This window comes from Hypanus sabinus, chromosome 1 (assembly GCF_030144855.1).
Source record: "Hypanus sabinus isolate sHypSab1 chromosome 1, sHypSab1.hap1, whole genome shotgun sequence".
NCBI lineage: Eukaryota > Metazoa > Chordata > Chondrichthyes > Myliobatiformes > Dasyatidae > Hypanus > Hypanus sabinus.
Genome location: NC_082706.1, coordinates 72,969,815 through 72,993,125, shown reverse-complemented (window position 1 = coordinate 72,993,125; position 23,311 = coordinate 72,969,815). Strand labels below are relative to the sequence as shown.

Sequence of the window (23,311 nt, the reverse complement as noted above, 5' to 3'; positions counted from 1 at the left end):
CATTGTACGTCTTTGCCTTATTGTAATCTAAGAAACTAGATTAAACCTTTGAAACATGGCAAGAGATGACAACTGATTGAAACACATGAGCAAAAACTGTTTTGCTTTAATCATAATGAGAGATAAGGTTGAATCACTGCAGTGTGGTCAACGTGTTATCAGGAGCAAGGGTGAGAAAATCCAGCCTTGTCTCTGATTGCTTGCATTCCTCATCAGAAGGATTTTATTTTATTTATTTAATAAGCCATACAGCCTTTCCAGCCCTTCCAGCCCTTTGAGGCATGCAGCCTCAGCAACGCCAACAATCCTAGGGCGTCATGTTAGTGTAGTGGTTAGTTCAACACTATTACAGCCTGGGATGTTTCAGAGTTCAATTCTGACGCTGTTCTGTAAGGAGTCTCTGTACTTCCTCCCCATTGAATGTGTGGGTTTGTCCGGATCTTCCAGTTTCCTCCCACAGTCCAAAGATCAACTGGGTAAGTTAATTGGTCATTGTAAACTGTCCCGCAATTAGGTTAGGGTTAACTGGGTTTACACACAACCTCTAACCATTTAGCTCCATTTTCCAAGTTAACAGATGTTCCTGTCCAGAGTGGCATGCATAAAGGGATGGACAAATTAATCCATTCCTTAGTATCTTGCATCTAATTTGCCACTAAAATATGTTTATAGAGGTAAAAGCATCAACGTAAATGCTGCACTAGAGACCACGTGTATCATTCCCATCATGATGAACTCCTTATTAGAAAAATATCTACATCTGTTCAGATTGATCTTGATCTTGGGCGGAACAGGTATCATTTAAATTTTTCCTTCATGGAATTGAGTGCAAGTATCTTAGTGGTCGTCTCTCAGGTATACAGTAAATAATTAATGTGGAACAGGAGAGTCAACGTTTCCCAGTCTGAATTCAATATAATCTCTGTAGTTACGGAGATAATGCTTTCTTCAATGTAAGGAATCAGCATTTGCCAATAATACTATAGCATGTATTTAATCTAAGAGAGAAATCACAGTGCCATTAAATCAAATTTTACACAGTGTCCTGCCATGTTATTTATGAAATCTACCCAGGCAACAGATCAATTGAGCCAGTGGCCATCAATACTGTTTAAGTATCCCGTTTAGTTAATATCTGAAAGGTGTGTTAGTGAAAGGACACACCTTCCTGAAAGGATTGCTCCTAACTGGACAGTATGATGCAGGTGTAATGAGGTAATGCTTGTTGTGAATGGAATCAGACATCATGGAGGAGGCAAGTAATAGGCTAGGCATTCTCATGATGCAGAAGTTTACCTTTGAACATCTGACACTGGAATTTCAAAGGTTATACACTAGGAAATATAAACCCTGCATTCAAATACTGAGCATCTCTGTTGTAAAGAATATTCTTCAAAAATATGACCTAGAATGTACTGCTGATAAGGTCTGCAAGAAGTGGTGGAGAATCATTAAAATGTTGTCCAAGCTTCTAATTAGTAGAACTTAAGTCACTGTTGTCGTGTATACCTATAAAAAAGCAGCAAATAATGAAATATTTAATGTTGTGTGAACATATGATCTATTAGATTATTCTCATGTCTTGTCAGTGTTGCCAGTGGAAGACAGCTCTTCTGTCCTTTTTCTTCCTTGTCTTCTTCCTTGTGCTCTTCCTGTCTCCTGCTACTTTTCCTCTTGCTGAAAGCCTGCAGGGAGTGACTCTGCTCAGCTCGTTGCTATGTTGTGTGATAACTGGCTGACAATGACAGAGAAAGGTCTTACAGGTGAGTACTGGAAAGTATCACAAACAACCCAATTTCAGTCTTAGCAATAGAGTTAATTGACCAAAGCAAAACATACAGACTGGATGGGATGTACCTCGAGTTACCAAGAAAATAAATTGCAGATAGTTGTTTGGTCACAGTATTTAAGAAGATACGGAAGTATGTTCTGAAGATATGGAGGGATGAATAACAAATTAGATCATTGCAAATGTTACCTATTAGTTAAAAAGGAAGAATAAATCTGACAATTGCAGGAATCAGCTTAGTGTTACAAAAAGAATTTTTTAGAGATAAAATTAAAATTTGCTTATGAAAATCTAGTAAGATCTGTAAAAGGCAAACTGAGTTTAACCAATTTAATTCTGATTTTTCTGGTAAAATACTGACCTAACGAAGATGGTGTGGTCACAATGTATATGGATTTTCAGCTGGCATCTGATAAAGTGAAATATAACAAAAAGATACTTATATTTACAACACTTAAAAATGTCAAGATATCCCATTAACTTTAAAGTCCATGTAGTACTTTTGGCTGTTGCTTTGTAAGTATTTGGTATTCATATATTTGTTTCAGGCTGAAAATTTCAATAGGCTGTGGTGTGGCAAGTAATAAGGTCAAATAAAGAGCAGAGTTTACACAACTAGGTAGGGCGAGCTAGTTTAATGGTCTAAAAAGGAGGAGGGTCTGAAGAGGAGGACATATCCTCAAAAATAGTTAGAGACCCAATCCAATGAGGAACAAAGTGTGAAACAACTGTGTTCAGGAAGTCCTTGATACAATCTAGTAGGTGCAACAACAATGTCAGAGCAATGTAAGAACCACATTGTTTTCCATGGTGTTATCAATTTGCAGAGGACCAGCACAAGTTCAATTTCAAAGAAGGCACGGTGGTGCCGCTAAGTTTTTAGATGTTTGTGCAGATTTGGCATATCATCTAAAATTTTGACAGACTTCTATAGATGCACTGTGGAGAGTATCCTGTCTTGTTGCATCACAACCTGGTATGGAAATGCTAATGCTCAAGAATGGAAAAACCTACAGAAAGTGAAGAATGTAGCTCAGTCAATCACAGGAAAAGCCCTCCCCACTCAGTCCTTCACAGGGAAAGCCCTCCCTGCTCAGTCTGTCACAGGAAAAGCCCTCCCCATACAAGAAGCAGTGCCACAAGAAAGCAGCATCCATCATCAAGGACCCTTACAATTCAGGCCATGTTCTCTTCTCACTGCTGCCACCTTCAGGAAGGAGGTACAGAAGCCTTACATCCAACATCACCATGTTCAGGAACACATATTAACCATCAGGCTTCTGGACCAACATGGATAACTTTACTCACCTCAACAATGAACACAACCTTTGGACTCACTTTCAAGGACCTTACAACTCATATTCTCAGTATTATTTATTTATTTGTTTGTTATTATTTCTTCTATTTGTATTTGCACATTGTGTCTTCTTTTGCACACTGGTTGCTTGTTTGTCTTTGTATAGCTTTTCATGGATTCTAATTCTATTTCTTTCTTCCACTTGTAAGAAAATGAATCTCAAGGTAGTATATGGTATAACACACACACACACACACACACACATATATATACTGATAATAAGATAATAAGTTTACTTTGAACTTTGAATAATCTGTAATTGTTACTGTTATAACAAAATTTGATGCTCCTGGTGCTTTCCAAGGTCAAATTTGATATAGTTTTAAAATTTTGTAGTATGCTGTCAGCTACTATCGAGAAATACCATTAATACCCTGTGTTCAATAAGGGCCAAGTATATTTCATATCTCCTTGTGAGAGGAAGTAGGTGTTACAAACCTTTAGTTTCATAATGATTGTCGCCAGCTCCATAGTCTGGTATACTTATAAATGTTGTTATTTGATCACTTCATTACATTTCTGCTTTCCATCAGAATGAAAGGAGATCACAGCCCCTTGTTCGATTGTAGGTAGTGAATCAACATCCATTATACTGCCAGCAGCTATGGTCACATCATTTTGTAGTATTTCTCTGCTGCTGAGTCATCACAGTACACTAAAGGGTGACTTTGAGGCAGCTGCAGCATGTTTACAATCCAAAAATGCTTGTGCACCATGTGTACAATGAAACCCATGCTGCCACATGAAATGCAATCAAAATTGTGTCTAGAAATTGCTTGCTTTACCTAGAGTTTAAATCTATGTGTCAAGACTCAGGGTGTTCTGCTGCATGTGGCACAGGACTGATGTTCATGAGTGGGCTGACTTGGTCAAGTGAGGATCAGGAGGAAGAGCATGGAAAAGGAAGGAGAATACTTAACAGACTCTTTGCGCTATCCAAGTAGAACTCATTTAAGGGTAATTCTAATAAATGCAACTCATTTTTCACTACCAAGTGGCTAAGTATCTATATCTTTCTTCAGCCTGAGGCAAAAATTTTAAAAATTCATGAGATTGAAAACTTAAAATCAATTTTTAAAATTGAAAACATGACACATTGCATGCAAAAGTAAACTGATGTGGATGATGGCAGAAAACTCCTTCAGCAGATTAAATGGGCTACATTTGATTGCTGGATGCTCCAGGTTGGGTGAGCAGGACTGAGGCAGAATTGCCATGTCTGTGCACAGTGATGAGTTAATCATAAAGCATACTCCACCTCCTCTACCTGTAACAGGCTGAGTTGTCCTGTCTTTGTGGAGGATTGTGATCCTTACTCTGCATCATTAACATCAATTTCTGCTCACTTTGCCACAGCCCATTAGTGACCCATCAACACTCACTATTTTTGCCAATCCACTTACCCTATTATATATTGAACACAGCTACAAGGCTCACACCCAAAGAGCTATGTTGCACATCACCCAGTCCAGTCAGGTTATCCTCCAAGAGGACCACAAGAGGTTTGCAGGCTTGCGTGCTTCAATAATTGAAAGAGCTATGTTGGCTGGAGTCAGGGCTTTATGCTTTGAGCTTTGGTAAAGTCATTCATGACAAACAGGTCAAAGGGTAGAGGCCAGATAAAGAATGGTGCACCGGTCCACCAGGTTTGGGGTTCAGCTCGGGGCTAACAACCCTGACTGGTCAAACAAAATTGTACGGAAATAGCAATGAAGAATCCTTCTACATCTGAGTGCAATGATATTCCTGAATCTCCATCTGGAATTTGCATGACTGAAAGTAGTGAAAATAGTTTAATTTCAGCTTCATCTCCAATGTCCTTTTTGTGCAGAGGGCCCTCTACTAACTATGAATTCATATGCCCACCAAGTACCTCTATCATTGAGGCCTGTAGTGTAGCAATCATAATCTTGGATCCTATTTTTTTCAAGGCTGAACCATTCCTCACTATTCCCTAGATCAGATTCATTCCCTACATAACCACGAGAAGTTTTGATGAGGCTTAGATAGGATATCTATTTACAATATCAGATACTTGGAGAATTGTCTTACCAATGACTGTATATTTGGCTGGGTGCAGAAGTAATTCAAATGAGCAAGCAGTATGATATACTGTCTCCTGTCTGTATTCTCAAAGACTTGGTTAATTTCATTGAAATACAGTTTTGGGGACTGTCCAATTTCAGTAATGGGAGGTGGACTAATTGAGCAGCTCTTATCCTGTGCAGGATAGGTTAAATAGCACATTAACTTCCATATTCTACTTAAAAGAAACCACTCTCTCAGCCTGCTGAGGTAGAAGAAAGGGCATAATGAGCATTTGGAGATAGAAAATAATGTATAGGCCTCTCCAGGGCTTCCTGACTGTATGGGAAAATTTAAGTAATTCTGGAAGAAAGGTTTAAGAATATAATTGACAATAAACCCAATTCCCTCAGTTCAATGCTATTGCACCATATGGTACTCAGAAGTTGTAATCAGTTATATGGACATGCTGTTAAAGTACCTCTGCCTGTGAAATTATGTAGAAGATTAAATGTAGTTTGACTCTCTTGTAAGCAAACCTGCCAAGGATGCCTCCTTTTATCTTTCCTATCCTTTATATAATACAACAAAGTTAAGATAATTCATTTTGTGACAACCACTGATCCAGCATTATAGGCAGACTGATACAGTGCCTATAAAAGTATTCATCTCCCCCAGAAGTTTTCATGTTTTATTGTTTTACAACATTGATTCACAGTGGATTTAATATGGTTTTTTGACACTGCTCAACAGAATGAGGCTCTTTCATGTCAAAGGGAAAACTGATCTCTACAAAATGATCTAAACTAGTATAAAATATTAAACACAAAATAATTGATTGCATAAGTGTTCACCTCCTTCAAGTCAGTATTTTGTAGATGCATGTTTGGCAGCAATTACAGCCTTGAGTCTGTCTGGATAAGTCTCTATAAGGTTTGCATATATGGATACTGGAATTTTTTTCCCCATTCTTCTTTACAAAACTGCTTAAACTGTCAGATTGTATGGGGTTTGTGAATGAACACCCTTCTCAAGTCCAGCCATAAATTTTCAATTGTATTAATGTCTGGACTCTGACTTGGCCACTGCAGGACATCAACTTTGTTATTCGTAAACCATTCCTGTGGAGTTTTGGCTTTATGCTTGGGATCATTGTCTTGCTAGAAAACAAATCTTCTCTTGTAGACTTCAGGATTTCCCTGAATTTTACTGCATTAATTTTACCCTCTACTTTCACAAGGCTTCAAGGCCTGCTGCAATGAAGCATCCCCACAGCTTGATGCAGCCACCACCATGCTTCATGGTAGGGATGGTGTGCTTTTGATGATGTGCGGTGTTTGGCTTATGCCAAACATAGTGTTTAGTCTGATGGCCAAAAAGCTCAAGTTTGGTTTCATCATAGAACCTTCTTCCAGCTGACTTCAGAGTCTCCCACATGCCTTCTGGCAAACTCCAGCTGAGATTTCATGTGAGTTTTTCTCAACAGTGGCTTTCTCTTTGCCACACTCCCTGTGCTGTGACTGGTGAAGCACCCAGGCAACAGTTGTTGTTTGCACAGTCTCTCCCATCTCAGCCACTGAAGCTTGTAACTCCTCTAAAGTTGTCATTGGTCTCTTGGTGGCCTCCCTCACTAGTCCCTTTCTTGTACGGTCACTCAGTTTTTGAGGATGGCCTGCTGTAGGTAGATTTACAGCTGTGCCATATTCTTTTCATTTCTTGATGATTGACTTAACAGTACTCCAAGGGATATTCAGTGAATTGGAATTTCCTTGTATCCAAATCCTGACTTGTGATTTTCAATGACCATTTTTGCAGAGTTGCTTGGAGTGTTGTCTTGTCTTCATGGTGTAGTTTTTGCCAGGACCTTCCAGATAAAGATTTATTTTTACTACAATCAATTAAAACACCTTGACTGCACACAGGTCTCCAAAAACAGATTTCTGTGTAACTAATTATGTGAATTGTAAAACCAATTGGCTGCACCAGTGATGATCTGTTGTGTCATATTAAAGGGGGGGGGGGGATGAAAACTTATGTAATCAATTATTTTTATGTTATATATTTGTAATTAATTTAGATCCCTTGTTAGAGATCTGTTAATCAGTGTCAAAAAAGCAAAATTAAGTCCACTGTGATTCAATGTTGTAAGACAATGAAACATGAAAACTTCCTGGGGGGGGGGAAGAGATACTTTTTATAGACACTGTATGTAACAGCTGTAAAATTCTTCTTGAATCCTTCTTACAGTCAATAGTAGATCAGGAAAAAATCAAAAGGCCAAATGAAGTGGATATAATATGCTTTCTGCAAATCTTACTATTCTCCACAAATGTACTTTATAAAGCTGCTGTGCACAGCTATTTTACACAAATTATTTCACAGAAGCTTAATTTCAATGTAGCTATTTTAAACTGACAAGCTTTCTATCATGTGTGCATAAGCAACTGAGAAAATGTTTGAGATGCTAAGTAGATGGAAATCAGAGTAAAGAATCTCCACCCTTTTTCAATTGATTACACACACTTGTTAATTCAATGCAACAAAGTGGAAAAATTACTTCAGTGTTTCTTTAAGCAGATTGTATAAACTGTATGGCAGGAAATTGCTTTATTGTGCTGTGGAGTGTTATTTTGGGTTTTCAAGGGTTATATAAAAAGTTACTTAACACATTTCAATTAGTGTATTAAAATGTGTGCTTCAATGCTCACTTGGCAAGACAACCAATAAAGTGGCAGAATCAATAATCCTGATAATCAGTTGTGAAGTACAATTACAAGCCCATTTAAGCAGCAGTTAACTGAGCAAAATTGATTAAGAATGGGATATTAGAGGGAGAAAAGGCAGGTTTACCACTCTGACACAGTAAACCTCGGTTCTATGAAATGGGAAAGAAGAAAGCAATTAATAGGACTGGTGACTTCCCATAGAGGCAGAACTGACAGTTATTTGAATGCAAACAGAGCTATAAAGGTGCCTAAGTATTTTATAAATGTCTAATTTAAATGTAGGACACTTTCAGTGTGTAACATATGGATGTTTATGATCATCAGAATTCTTGCACAACTAAGACAAAAAGCATATGGAAAAGCAAATGACCAAACTCCAGGCAGCACATAGAATTTAGAAGGGAGACTGCAGGTGCTGGGAATCCGGCGCAACACAATCAAAATGCAGAACACAGCAGGTCAGGACACATCTACGGAGGGAAATAAAGAGTTGATGTTTCAGACCAAGATGGAAAAGAAGCTAGAACAAGAAAGGGTGAGGAGATACAAACTGGCAGGTGATTGATAAGACCGGGTTAAGTTGGGGGTTGGGGGGAAGGATGTAAGAAGCTGGGAGGTGATAAGTGCAATACGTAAATGGCTGAAGAAGGTATCTAATAGCAGAGTGAAGTGCAGCAAGGAAGAAAGGGAAGAAGGAGGTGATGGATAGGTTGTGAGGAGTGAGGAAGAGGGAAAGAAAGTTTGAGAGAGTAACCAGAATGGGGAATGAAGAAAAAACAGGAAAAGGGAGTGGAAAAAAGGGAGGGGGGAAGAAATTACTGGAAGTTATCAAAATTAATATTCATGCCATTAGGTGGGAATGTCAAATACTGGAGGATAGGCAGATACTGGAGGACAAACATTATATTTAAGGTGAGAGGTGGAAGTGTAAAAGCACTATGCAGAGCAATTTTGTTTTGGGTAGAGAGTTGTTGGTGTCTGGCACGTGTTGCCACTGATGGTGATGAAAACAGACACGATAATGGTGTTTAAGAAGCTTTCAGATTGGCTCTTGAATATACAGGAATGGAAGGGTATGGATTATTTACAGGAATATCAGATTCATTTAAATCATCATCATGTTTGTAACAGAGACTGTGTTACTGTGCTGTACCTCTTGTATGTTCTTCGTGTCTTCGGGAGATAGGAAGAGACTAGAGGACCAGGATGAAATCCATAGGGTGAGTATGCAGACAGAACCAAAATCAGGATGAAATCCAGCGAGCTGGAGCTAGGAGGTAGCTGCATGATCTGTTGCACCACCATACCAGCCACCGATGTGGGAGTTTCCTGAGCCATGGTGAATGAAGCCAGGCCTGGTCTTCAAGAAGCCATTTTTTCCACACCTCTTTACCTCATTTTACAACCTGACTTTTGATGACATTTGTGAACAAATTGAAAGTTGTTCTCCAAGAACCTGTCCAGTATGATGTTGATTTTGCTTGTCAACTAGCTATTGAGAGAATAAGTTGCTTCAGGTTTGTTTGGAGCACATTGTATAGTGTGGGTGCTTTCCATAATTTAGTATACATTCAGTGGTCACTTTATTAGTATAGGATGTACCTAATAAAGTGGCCACTATGTGCATGTCCATGATCTTTTGGTGCCACAGCTCATCACCTTCAAGATTCGACATATTGTGCAGTCAGATATTCTCTTCTGCACACTGCTATGCTAATAACCTTTTGACCAATTGGTCATTTGAGTTTCTGTCACTTTCCTGTCAGCTTGAACCAATCTGGCCATTCTCCTCTGACCTCTCATTAACAAGGTGTTTTTGCCCACAAAACTACTGCTCACTGGATGTTTACTTTTTGGTTTTTTTTTACACACCATTCTCTGGAAATTCTAGAAAATGTTGTCCGTGAAAATCCCAGGAGATCAGCAGTTTCTGAGATTCACAAACCACCCATCTACAACAACAATCATTCCCGTCACACTCACTTAGATCACACTTCTTCCGCATTCAGATGTGACATGGTCGTGAGAGTGTGGAACAAGCTGCCATCACAAGTGAAACATGCAAGCTCGATTTCAAAGTTTCAGAGAAGTTTGGATAGGTACATAGATAGGAGGGGTATTGAGGGCTATGGTCTAGGTACAGGTTGATGTACTAGGCATGGACTAGATGGACCTGTTTCTGTGCTGTACTTTTCTATGATTATGTTAGGTCTGAGCAACAACTATACCTCTTGACCATGTCTGCATGCCTTTATGGACTGTTGCTGCCACATGATTGATTAGATATTTACATTAATTAATCTAATGTACCTAATGAAGTGGCCACTAAGTGTACAAGTGGACGATGTTAATGTTGATGAAGTTGTTCATCTTTTAGTGATTTCTTTGGAAAACAGCTAATACTATTTCTTCATTTGTTCAGAAGATTCGATTGTCAGGGCAAAGTGCAATTATGAATGCAGAGTTTTGCATATTCCTATACAGTGCTGTTCAAAATTCTATATTTTTTATACATTTTGTCTTGGATGTTTATTTTTTGTCTTCTGTATTAGTGTGTCAATAGGGAAGAGCAAAGTTTAGATTTCCAAACATTCACTTTACAAAATCAATAAAATGTTACAGAGAAATTTTTGTATTTTTTTAAAGAAAATAACATTAAGTAATATCAACACAAAAAAATGCTGGAGGAACTCTGCAGGCCAGGCAGCATGTGTGGAAAAAGGGTAAATAGTCGTTGTTTCTGGTTGGGTCTTGATGAAGGATCTCGGTCCGAAACATCAACTGTTCTGGCCTGGCCTGCTGAGTTCTTCCAGCATTTTGAGTGTGTTGCTTGGATTTCCAGCATCTGCTGATTTTCTCTTGTTTATATTTAGCAATAGACTACTTTTAAAAACTTGATTATTTTGTAGGTATACAGTCCTGTATATAACTAAACAAAGATACAAACAGGTGCTGATGATCAATGACATAATGAGTTGAATGAACTAAACTGATGAATTGAAACAGAAATTGGTATAGAAGGAATCAAATTAGACCGAGGACAACCAAACTGAAATGTGAGGGTATGGTAAATGTGACAGTTTAACCTTAAAATTAGCAACAAGATACAAGGTGGTCAACTTCTATCAGCAAGGTCTCTCCCATGCAGAAATCTTATAGTAGACACACAGTGCCTGTAAGAAGTATTCACTCCCCCCCCCCCCCCGGGAGTTTTCATGTTTTATTATTTTATATTGAATCACTATGGATTTAATTTTACTTTTTTTACACTGATCAACAGAAAAAGACTTTCCTGTCAAAGTGAAAACTGATTGCTACAAAGTGATCTAAATTAATTACAAATATAAAACACAAAATAATTGATTGCATAAGTATTCCTGCCCCTTTTAAAATGACACAGCAAATTATCACTGGTGCAGCCAATTGGTTTTAGAAGTCACGCAACTAGTTAAAGGGAGATCAAGATGTTTCAATTAATTGTATCTGTAAGGTCCAACTGCCGGGGAGTCAGTATCCTAGCAAAAACTACACCATGAAGACAAAAGGATATTCCAGGGAACGTGAAAAGGTTATTGAAAAGCACAAGTCAGGAGATGGATACAAGGAAATTTCCAAGTCACTGAATATCCCTTGGAGTAGAGTTAATTCAACCATCAAGAAATGGAAAGAATATGGCACAGCTGTAAATCTGCCTAGAGCAGGTGTCCGCAAAAACTGAGTGACCGTACAAGAAGGGGACTAGTGAGGGAGGCCACCAAGAGACCTATGATGACTCTGGAGAAGTTACAAGCTTCAGTGGCTGAGATGGTTGAGACTGCACATAAAGCAACTGTTCCCTGAGTGTTTCACCAGTTACAACTTTATGGGTGAGTGGAAAAGAGAAAGCCAAAACTCTCATGAAATCTCAGCAAGAGTTTGCCAGAGGGCATGTGGGAGAGATTCTGAAGTCAGCTGGAAGATGTTTCTATAGTCTGATGAAACCAAAATTGAGCTTTTTGGCCATCAGACTGTATGCTATGTTTGGTGTAAGCCAAATACTGCACCCCATCCCTACCCTGAAACATGGTGGTGGCTGCATCATGCTCTGGGGATGCTTCACTGCAGCAGGCCCTGGTAGAGGGTAAAATGAATACAGCAAAATACAGGGTGATCATGGAAGAAAACCTGATGCATTCTGACTTGGGAAAAGATTTGTTTTCCAGCAAGGCAATGACTCTAAGCATAAAGTCCAAAGCTACACAGGAATAGCTTAAAACTACAAAACTCCATCTTGGGCACTAACCTGCAAAGTACCCAGGGCATCTTTAGGGAGTGGTGTCTCAGAAAGGCAGCGTCCATTATTAAAGACTTACAGCACCCAGGGCATGCCCTTTTCTCACTGTTACCATCAGGTAGGAGATACAGAAGCCTAAAGTCACACACTCAGCGATTCAGGAACAGCTTCTTCCCCTCTGCCATCCGATTCCTAAATGGTCATTGAATCCTTGGACACCACCTCACTTTTTTAATATGCAGTATTTCTGTTTGTGCATATTTTAATAATCTATTCAATATATGTAATTAACTTGTTTATTTATTATTTTTTTTCTCTCTCTCTCTGCTAGATTATGTATTGCATTGAACTGCTGCTGCTAAGTTAACAAATTTCACATTACATGCCGGTGATAATAAACTTGATTCTGATTGTGAGTTAATGTCCTAGAGTGGCCAAATTTGAGTCTAGACCTCAATCCAATTGAGAATTGGTGGCTGGACTTGAAAAGGGCTGTTCACTCACGATCCCATGCAATCTGCAGAGCTTGAGCAGTTTTGTAAATAAGAATGGGAAAAGGTTGCAGTGTCCAGATGTGCAAAGCTGATAGAGACCTTACAATACAGAGTCAAGGCTGTAATTGTTGCCAAAGAAGCATCTACATACTGACTTGGAGTGAATACTTAGGCAATCAATTATTTTGTTTTTATATTTGTAATTAATTTAGATCACTTTGTAGAGATCTGTTTTCACTTAGACATGGAAGAGTCTTTTTCTTTTGATCAGTGTTAGAAAAGCCAAATTAAATCCACTGTGAATCAATGTTATAAAATAATAAAACATGAAAACTTCTGGGGGGGCTGGTGAATACTTTTTATAGGCAGTATAAGTTTCAAGATGTGCTGTCCAAGCTTTTCTGAAGAAGCAGAAAAAAAATAGGGAAAGTTGAGGACCAGAAACACTGTGTTTGGGCATGGAAAGTAAGAGCAGCAGATGAGAGATACATCAAACTGAAGTCCCTTCTAATCTGGTAGAAGTCCAGCACTGCTGTAGTGTTGAACTCACAGAAACCACTGGAACCCAAGTACACATCTCTACAATCTGGAGAAATCTTGTCAGAAGTGGTTCTCTTCGAACAGCTGCTAAAAAGCTATTCCTCTGAAGTGGACACAAAGCCAAGAGACTCACCTACATACAAAAACATAAGGATTAGGGTGCTGAACAGTGGGAGCAAGTGCTGTGGACGGATGAGTCAAAATTTGAATTTTTTTGACTCAAGCAGGACGCAGTCCATGGAAGAGCTGCAGAACACTACATTAATGTGTGTCTGCAGCCAACAGAGAGTCACGGTGGAGGTTCGCTACAGGTTTGGGTCTTCATATCTGCAAATGTAGATGGTGATCTGGCCAGAATTAATGGAATCTCAATGTTGAGAAGTATAAGCAGGTTTTCATCCATCTTGCCATACCATTGTGGAGGCATCTGATAGGTTTCAACTTCATTCTGCAGCTGGATAATAACCCCAAACGCACATCATAAAGAACTATCTTTATCAAAAAGAAGAAGAAGAAGCTCGACAACAACGGGTATGACCTTCAGAGCCCTGATCTCAACATTGTTGAGGCTGTCTGGAATTACGTGTAGAGACAGAAGCAAGTAAAGACAGTCAAAGTCTACAGAAGAATTATGGCAAGTATTCCAAGATGCTTGCAACAACTTACCAGCTGAGCTTCTGGACATTCACATCAGTCTGGGAGTTTCATGGCTACCATTACTAATGCCAGGTTTTTTTTTAGATCTGTTGAAATATTTCAATTTAACTTCCCAGGTCTAATTTTAGGATTTAACTGAATAGCTTGATAAGGTACACCATGCAAGACTTATTGAGAAAGTAAGGAGGCATGGGATCCAGAACTGGCTTACCCACAGAAGGCAAAGAGTGGTTGTAGACGGGTCATATTCTGCATGGAGGCCGGTGACCAGTGGTGTGCCTCAGGGATCTGTTTTGGGATCCTTACTCTTTGTGATTTTTATAAATGACATGTATGAGGAAGTGGAGGGATGGCTTAGTAAGTTTCCTGATGACACAAAGGTGGGGGTATTTTGGATAGTGTGGAGGGCAGTCAGAGGTTACAGCGGGATATTGATAGGATGCAAAACTGGGCTGAGAAGTGACAGATGGAGTTCAACCCAGATAAGTGTGAAGTGGCTCAGTATGGTAGGTCAAATATGATGGCAGAATATACAGGCAGTCCCCAGGTTACATACAAGTTCCGTTCCTGAGTCCGTTTTTAAGTCGGATTTGTACGTAAGTCGGAACAAGTACATCTGGTATTATTCAGTGACAGTTAGTCAAAAGTTTGTGTTAGTATATAGTAAATATTTTACCTTTCTAAGCATATAAAACACTTAAGAAACGTATGTATTCTGATAATTAAACCACTGCGTTGCTTAATAATAATTGTAGCTTTAATCAGGGTAGGGCCTTTCACATGCTCCATTATTCTCACTTTATCCGTTATCCTTTAAAATTGTTCCGATCGTTGACCGACTGTAGCCTAACGCTTTTCCAATTCACCTCTTTCCAAACACTTAATTATTTCCACTTTATTTTCAATCGCGATCGCTTCCCGTCAATGGAACAGAAACACTGCGGGTGGCGGGTCCTGAACTGCGCCGGCTCTTGAGGTCCGTTGGGTCCTAAGGACCACTGCACTGAGACAGGCTAAATGAGATGTGTTGGGTCAGGCTAAATGGGGCTGTGCTGGGTTTGAGTAGTTGATCCTCCACAATATTTGCGTGAGAATTTAAACTGGAGGTGGCAGTGTTTTTTTTACGAGGTTGAGTTGTGAGCTCGACATCAACCCACACGGATGATACTGGATTGACATCAACCCAGCGTGGGAGCAGTCTGTCACTGGATTGAACTCGAGCCCAGTGCTGATCTCACTGCACCACCAGCCGACCGGAATGGAGGGGGTGGGGTGGGGGCAGGGTCAGGGTGAATCTTACTAAGAAAAATTTAAGCCAAATACGAAGTTAAACACTCAACACAGTGTCAATGGCAATGACTTAAAATGGCAGATGGCGTCGCGTTCTGACTTAAAATGGTGGACGGCGTTCTCCTTCTTCGGTTCGTAAGTACGAGTTGTCCATAAGTCGGATGATTGTAACTCGGACTACCTGTAGTATTAAGGCCAAATTTGGAGTATTGTGTACAGTTCTGGTCACCAAATTAAAGGAAAGATGTCAACAAAATAGAGAAAATACAGAGGAGATTTACTAGAATGTTACCTGGGTTTCAGCACTCAAGTTATAGAGAAAGGTTGGATAAGTTAGGTCTTTATTCTTTGGAGCGTAGAAGGTTGAGGGGGGACTTGATAGAGGTATTTAAAATTATGAGGGGGATAGATAGAGTTGATGTGGATAGGCTTTTTCCATTGAGAGTAGGGGAGATTCAAACAAGAGGACATGAGTTGAGAGTTAAGGGGCAAAAGTTTAGGGGTAACACGAGGGGGAACTTCTTTACTCAGAGAGTGGTAGCTGTGTGGAACAAGCTTCCAGTAGAAGTGGTAGAGGCTGGTTCAGTATTGTCATTTAAAAAAACATTGGATAGGTATATGGACAGGAAAGGAATGGAGGGTTATGGGCTGAGTGCAGGTTGGTGGGACTAGATGAGAGTAAGCGTTCGGCACGGACTAGAAGGGCCAAGATGGCCTGTTTCTATGCTGTAATTGTTATATGGTTAATGGTAAGATTCTTGGCAGTGTAGAGGATCAAAGGGATCTTGGGGTCCGAGTCAATAGGACACTCAAAGCAGCTGTGCAGGTTGAATCTGTGGTTAAGGAGACATACGGTGTATTGGCCTTCATCAATCATGGAATTGAATTTAGGAGCCGAGAGGTAATGTTGCAGCTATATAGGACCCTGGACAGACCCCACTTGGAGTACTGTGCTCAGTTCTGGTCATCTCACTATAGGAAGGATGCAGAAACCATGGAAAGGGTGCAAAGGAGATTTACGAGGATGTTGCCTGGATTGGGGAGCATGCTTTATGAAGACACGTTGAGTGAATGCGGCCTTTTCTCCTTGTAGCGACGGAGGATGAGAGGTGACCTGACAGAGGTGTAAAAGATGATGAAAGGCATATATCATGTGGATAGTCAGAGGCTTTTTCCCAGGGCAGAAATGGTTGCCACAAGAGGACACAGGTTTAGGGTGCTTGGGAGAAGGTACAGAGGAGATGTCAGGGGTAGGTTTTTTATGCGGAGAGTGGTGAGTGCGTGGAATGGGCTGCTGGCAACGTTGGTGGAGGCGGATACGATAGGGTCTTTTAAGAGACTTCTGGACAGGTACATGGAGCTCAGAAAAGTAGAGGGCTATGGGTAACCCGAGGTAATTTCTAAGGTAGGTACATGTTCGGCACAACTTTGTGGGCTGAAGGGCCTGTATTGTGCTGTAGGTTTTCTGTGTTTCTTTCTCTGGATCAGTTATACAGGCTTTTAGATATTAGTAATGACAGGTTAACTACTCTTTTCGCATACCCTTTTCTAGATGCAATTTTAAGGAAGTAATCCCATTATATAAAAAGCTCTTCCAATGCCTTGTTACCAATTGACTATTTGCTGCCTCCTTGTAGTGCATCTTGCATTCGGCCAGATTCCTTTCCTTCTCTTGCTGCTCCTGTCATTTGTTATGATACTGAAATCATTTTAATTCATGTCAACAAAACTAGAATTGCAAAGTGAAGTATGTAGCAGTCCATTTTTCCTTGGGAATATTCAGTGTTACTTGAGGTTGAGCATGGTGTCTAAATGTAGAGTGTGAGATTCCAAACAGTTGTATATTCTTAGCAGGTTGTTTTATGGGCAATAACAGGATTGATGACTGACACACATTCTCTGTTATTTAACAGACTTTAGCAGTCCAGTCCACAATGAACTTAGTAGTAGTTGGCAAACAGGCATAAACATGGGCTAAATAGCACTCACTAAATTACCGATTAATAAAATTAACATACCACAATAGGAGGCTAAGTGCCAGCACTGGTTTCCAGACTGGAATAAAAATGAGAGTAAACAACAGTTCCCATTAACAGTTTGTCCAACAATCTTTACAAATGATAAGATGATGTGCATGTACTATAGTACATTCCTAGGTATTCATCAAGTAAATTAAAAGTCTAGTTTCCTGCTTTTTGAATTCAGGTTAATTATGAGCATTAATTTTGACCCTTGCTAAGGTACTACTCTCAGAAATGCTTAAATGATCTTTTGAGAGTTTATCATAAACATGAGAAAATCTGGAGATGCTGTAAATCCAAAGCAACACACACAAAATGCTGGAGAAACTCAGCAGACCAGGCAGCATCTATGGAAAAGAGTGAACAGTTGATATTTTGGGCCAAGACTGTTCATCAGGACTGGAATGGAAGAGAAGTTAGAGAAAGAAGGTTGTGGGGGGGGGGGATGGGAGGAAATACAAGATGGTAGGTGAGAGGTGAAACTAGGAGAGGGTAAAGAGCTGAGAAGTTTGTTGATGAGAGTTCATGGTTTACTGATAATGCGAGTTCCTGATTTCAAAGAAGTTGTTATCTATCAGAGATTTGGCATGCTGCACGGAAGCTAGAATATAACATTTGTACAATACTGGCACATTAAAGCTATTAATTTGAATAGAACTTCTATTTGGCAAGCCAATGCCAGAAAAATTCAATCTCTAAAGGGAATATCAGTTTGTCCTGCTCAGTTGCAGGTAGAAACATTGAAATATAGAAAACATACAGCACAATACAGGCCCTTCTGCCCACAAAGCTGTGGTGGACATGTCCCTACCTTAGAACTACCTAGGCTTTACCCATAGCCCTCTAGTCTTCTAAGCTCCATGTAGCCATCCAGGAGTCTCTTAAAAGTCCCTATCATTTCTGCCTCCACCACCGCCACTGGCAGCCCATTCCACGCATTCACCACTCTCTGCATAAAAAAACTTACCCCTGACATCTCATCTCCTCTGTACCTACTTCCAAGCACCTTAAAACTACGGCCTCTTGTGCTAATCATTTCAGCTCTGGGGGAAAAGCCTCTGACTATCCACACAATCAATGCCTCTCATTATCTTGTACACCTCTTCAAGTCACCTCTCATCCACCGTCGCTCCAAGGAGAAAAGGCCAAGTTCACTCAGCCTATTCTCATAAGGCATGCTTCCCAATCCAGGTAACATCCTTGTAAATCTCCTCTGTGCTCTTTCTATGGTTTCCACATCCTTCCTATAGTGAAGCAACCAGAATTGAGCACAGTACTCCAAATGGGGTCTGACCAGGGTCCAAAATAGCTGCAATATTACCTCTCGGCTCTTAAACTCAATCTCATGATTGATGAGGGCTTCTTAACCACAGAGTCAACTTGCGTTAGCAGCTTTGAGTGTTCTATGGACTTGGACCCCAAGATCCCCCTGATGCCAAGAGTCTTGCCATTAATACTATATTCTGCCATCATATTTGACCTACCAAAATGAATCACCTCACACTTATCTGGGTTGAACTCCATCTGCCACTTCTCAGCCCAGTTTTGTAACCTATCAATGTCCCGTTGCAACCTCTGACAGCCCTCCACTCTATCCAGAACTCCCCCAACATTTGAGTCATCAGCAAATTTACTAACCCATCCCTCCACTTACTCATACAGGTCATTTATAAAAATCACAAAGAGTAGGGGTCCCAGAACAGATCCCTGAGCCACACCACTGGTCACTGGCCTCCATGCAGAATATGAATTGTCTACAACCACTCTTTGCCTTCTGTGGGCAAGCCAGTTCTGGATCCACAAAGCAGTGCCCCCTTGCATCCCTTGCCTCCGTACTTTCTTAATAAGGTTTACATGGGGTACCTCAGGGGTTACCAACCTTTTTTGCACCATGGACCGGTTTAATATTGACAATATTCTTGCAGATCGGCCGCCAGGGTTGGGGGGGTGTGGTGGGTGTGTTAATCACGACCGGAATATAGGTGATAATTCAACTATAAGTCACTTATAAGTGGCTAATACACTCAATTTTGTTTCTAAATGGGTTTATCTAACAAATTTAATATTAAATACACAGCACATATTTTCCTCGCATGAGCATATAAAATCATTGCAATGCACCAATATCGCTGAATCAGTGGGAGCCCTGGCCTTGTTTCCCTGCAACAAGATTGTGTGCTGATGGGAGACAGAGATATTCGAAAGGGGTTCCTTATGTCCAGTCTATTCCACAATTTAGTTTTCATGGTGCTCAACACTTGCTTCTGTCCCGCTTGCTCATGTTTTTTTCGCTCAAAAACTCAACGGGTTTGTCTCTTAAGTGCAGGGTGCTTAGACTCAAGGTGCCGAAGCAGTTTTGAGGGCTTCATTGCCTCAATAGACAGCCTCTGGGCCTGAACTCCAGCCTCCTGCCCACCCACCGCCAGATGCCTTGGCTAGGTGCGCCTTGGTGGTCGTGGGTGGGGTGAGAGGACAGTTAAGGGCCGGAGGTCCCCATGCCGGGGCCGTGTCGGTCACAGTCCGGAGACTGCGCCTGGACCAAGCGAGCGAGGAGTGTGACAGGGCGTGTGCCCACCCCCCTAGTAGGTAGGTAGGATCTATCGGCCGACAAAAGTTTGGCTCCAGAGATTACTTTCAGTAGATCACAGCAAGGTAGCTGCTCTGCTACTAACGCAACATTGAGCCCAAATTAGGTCGATGCAAATATTTTAGCACCAGGTTCCCCACAAACATTTGGTGTGCTAAACAGGTTTAGAGGCGGCGCCCATCTGTCCACACTCCAGGCCAGTAGTAATGGCACTTCTCGCTGGCCGCGCAGTTACCCGAGGCCAACCAGTGATCCCTGGCGCGAGGGTATCACTGCGTTTAGGTGACTGATGACCTCGCGTGCGTTCAAGTTCAACAGTGGGTGTGACAAGGAATGAGGAAAGGTGCAGCTGACTTCTATCATTTCATATCGCCAAATCATATAGTTCCCTTGCAGCCCGATACTGGTCTGCGGCCTGGTGGTTGGGAACCACTGGGGTACCTTATCAAATGCTTTGCTAAAATCCATATACACTACATCTATGGCTCAACCTTCATCAATGCGTTTAGTCACATCCTCAAAAAATTCAATCAGGGCTCGTAAGGCACAACCTGCCCTTGACAAAACCAGGCTGACTATACCTAATCATATTATGCCTCTCCAAATGTTCATAATTCCTGCCTCTCAGGATCTGCTCCATCAACTTACCAACCACTGAAGTAAGACTCACTAACAATCCCTACTCCCTTTCTTGAATAAGGGAAAAACATCCGCAGCCCTCCAATCCTCTGGAACCTCTCCTGTCCTCACTGATGATGCAGAGATCATCACCAGAGGGTCAGCAATCTCCTCCCTTGCTTTCCACAGTAACCTGGGGTACATCTCATCCAGTCCTGGTGACTTATCCAACTTGATGCTTTCCAAAAACTCCAGCACATCCTCTTTCTTAATATCTACATTCTCAAGCTTTTCGGTTCCACTGCAAGTCATCCCTATGATTGCCAAGATCCTTTTCCATAGTGAATACTGAAGCAAAGTATTCATTAAGTACCTCCGCTATTTCCTCCAGTTCCATACACACTTTTCCATTGTCACATTTGATTGGTCCTATTCTCTCACATCTTATCCTCTTGCTCTTCACATACTTGTAGAATACCTTGGGATTTTCCTTAATCCTGTCTGCCAAGGCCTTATCATGGCCCCTTCTGGCTCTCCTAATTTCATTCTTAAGCTCCTTCCTGCTAGCCTTATAACCTTCTAGATTCATATCATTGCCCAGTTTTTTGAGCCTTTCGTATGCTCTTCTTTTCTTCTTAACTAGATTTACAACAGCCTTTGTGCACCGTGGATCTTGTACCCTTCCATCCTTTCCATGTCTCATTGGAATGAACCTACTCAGAACCCCACGCAAATATCCCCTGAGCATTTGCCTTATTTCTTCCATACGTTTTCCTGAGAACATCTGTTTCCAATTTATGCTTCCAAGTTCCTGCTTGCTAGCCTCATATTTCCTCTTAATCCAATTAAACGTTCCTCTAACTTGTCTGTTCCCATCCTTCTCCAATACTATGGTAAAGGAGACAAAATTGTGATCACTATCTCCAACATGCTCTCCCACTGAGAGACGTAACACCTGACCAGGTTCATTTCTCAATACCAGATCAAATACAGCCTCTCTTCTTGTAGGTTTTATCTACATTTTGTGTCAAGAAGACTTCCTGAACACATGTAACAAACTCCACCCCATCTAAACCCCTCATTCTATGGAGATGCCAATCAATATTTGGGAAATTAAAATCTCCCACCACAACAACCTTGTTATTATTACTCCTTTCCAGAATCTGTCTCCCTATCTGCTCCTTGATGTCCCTGTTACAGGTGACAGGACAATAGTTATCCAACAGTGTCATCATTCCACATCTTGAGTAGCAAGTCTGCTAAGGGGTTCAGATGGAAGGGAAGAGGACCATACATCATTACGTCAATCAATGCCAGATGCCAGGCGTATATTAGGAGCACTACGTATACAGAGACTGTGCTAATTAGCATTTTTGTGGATTTTTAAAATGGGTTAGACTTATCAATTGACTTTGTGTGTCTCCCAGGTAACTGAAATTTTCTGCATCTACATTGAATTTATGCAGGGTTTCATACAAATGTATTGCAATATTAAATGTTTGAGGCTACTTATTTCTGTAGCAGGTTACAACTAATGAAAGCTAATCATTTGAACTTCCTATTTGGATCAATTTGTTGACAACTCACATGAAAGTACATTTATCTGGTGATTGACTGTTATTTTTGCTGATTATATTTTAGTTTTACATTTAAAGGGATAGTTATCATGAAAGTAAATAAGATCCTTGTACACTTTAGGTGATGAAGATGGCAGTCAGGAAACAGCAGAATCGGATGGAGAAAAGCCAAGCCAGTCTAAATTGGAGCTGGAAGACTGGAATGGACCAGGTACATCTCAGCTTTCCCTCATCTACTTTTTTTCTACTGCGAATATTACTTTTTCAGATAATCAAATTAAATTCTGTGGCTGATAAATTTTATTTTTATTCTAAATGTGTGTAAGGATGCTGTTAGATTTTAATTTGCTTTAAAATAGAAGCTGCTGCATGATCGGAAATGACCGTAGAGGATGTTCTCAGGTGAAGGAAAAGATTTTTTTAATGTCAAAGAGTGAAAATAGATGCAGGCTTGTAACTACTACTCTCCATCAATAATAAATAAGTCTGTTTTCCAAATGAGGGATACAGCTTTGTTTTAATGTTCTTACCAACTTAATACAAATGAGTAAGACTGGAATCTGTATCAATAAACAAGATAGCTGGAGGAACTCAGTGAATCAGGCAGCATCTACCACCATGGGAGACCTGAGGCATTGACTGTCCGTTTCCTCTGCAGGCTCTACCTGACCTGCTGTTTTCCTCCAATATCTTGTTAATTATTTGACAATTCTAATATTTTTTATATGTAAAACCCTCATCTCCACTTACCCATCCTATTGCTCAATGCCAGTCCTTGCCTGAATCCTGAAGTTTGTTCCACTTTTAACAACTTTAATGGGGTGACAGTGGGTAACCTGACACTCCGGGTTTCCTTGCACCAGCCAACAATGTAAGTGCCAGGGCCCAGAAAATCTGACTGCAGAGAATCTTGGAGATGGTTCCAGATTTGCCTCCATTATTTTGCTGTGCCACTCTAAGTGAATGGGTGAGAGATAAGACTGTGAAGAGGACTTTTCATGATAGGATATGAGCTTTTGAAGACGTTAAGATAGATGATACCCCAGGGCAAGATGGGATATGCCTTGGGTTATTGTGGCATATGAAAATTGTGGGTAAAATCTGTCAGAACATAACATTTTGTTGAAATAATTGAAATTATTAGAAATACTTAACTAAAAAGGGAGAGTTTCAATGTTTCAATTTGCATTTTCTTATCATTTTTATCTATTCAAGAACAGGAGTAAAGGTGGTTTACCCTTGAGGTTGCCGTGCCAGTCTTGGCCTCAAACCACCTCCCCACTCTCCCTGTCATACCTCGTAACTCCTTTGCAATTCACATTTTTGTTAGTCTCCACTCTGAATATATTCTTTAATT

At 40.5% G+C, this 23,311-nt stretch overlaps 1 protein-coding gene across 1 annotated transcript in view; it reads left to right on the top strand.

Annotated features, from left to right (window-relative positions):
• The window catches only part of zfpm2a (zinc finger protein, FOG family member 2a), a 730,484-nt gene that overhangs the window by 83,207 nt on the left and 623,966 nt on the right, over positions 1-23,311 (top strand). The window contains exon 2 of the mRNA XM_059984624.1: positions 22,076-22,165. Within this exon, the coding sequence (XP_059840607.1) occupies positions 22,076-22,165 (90 nt within the window). The remainder of the gene's footprint in view (positions 1-22,075; positions 22,166-23,311) is intronic.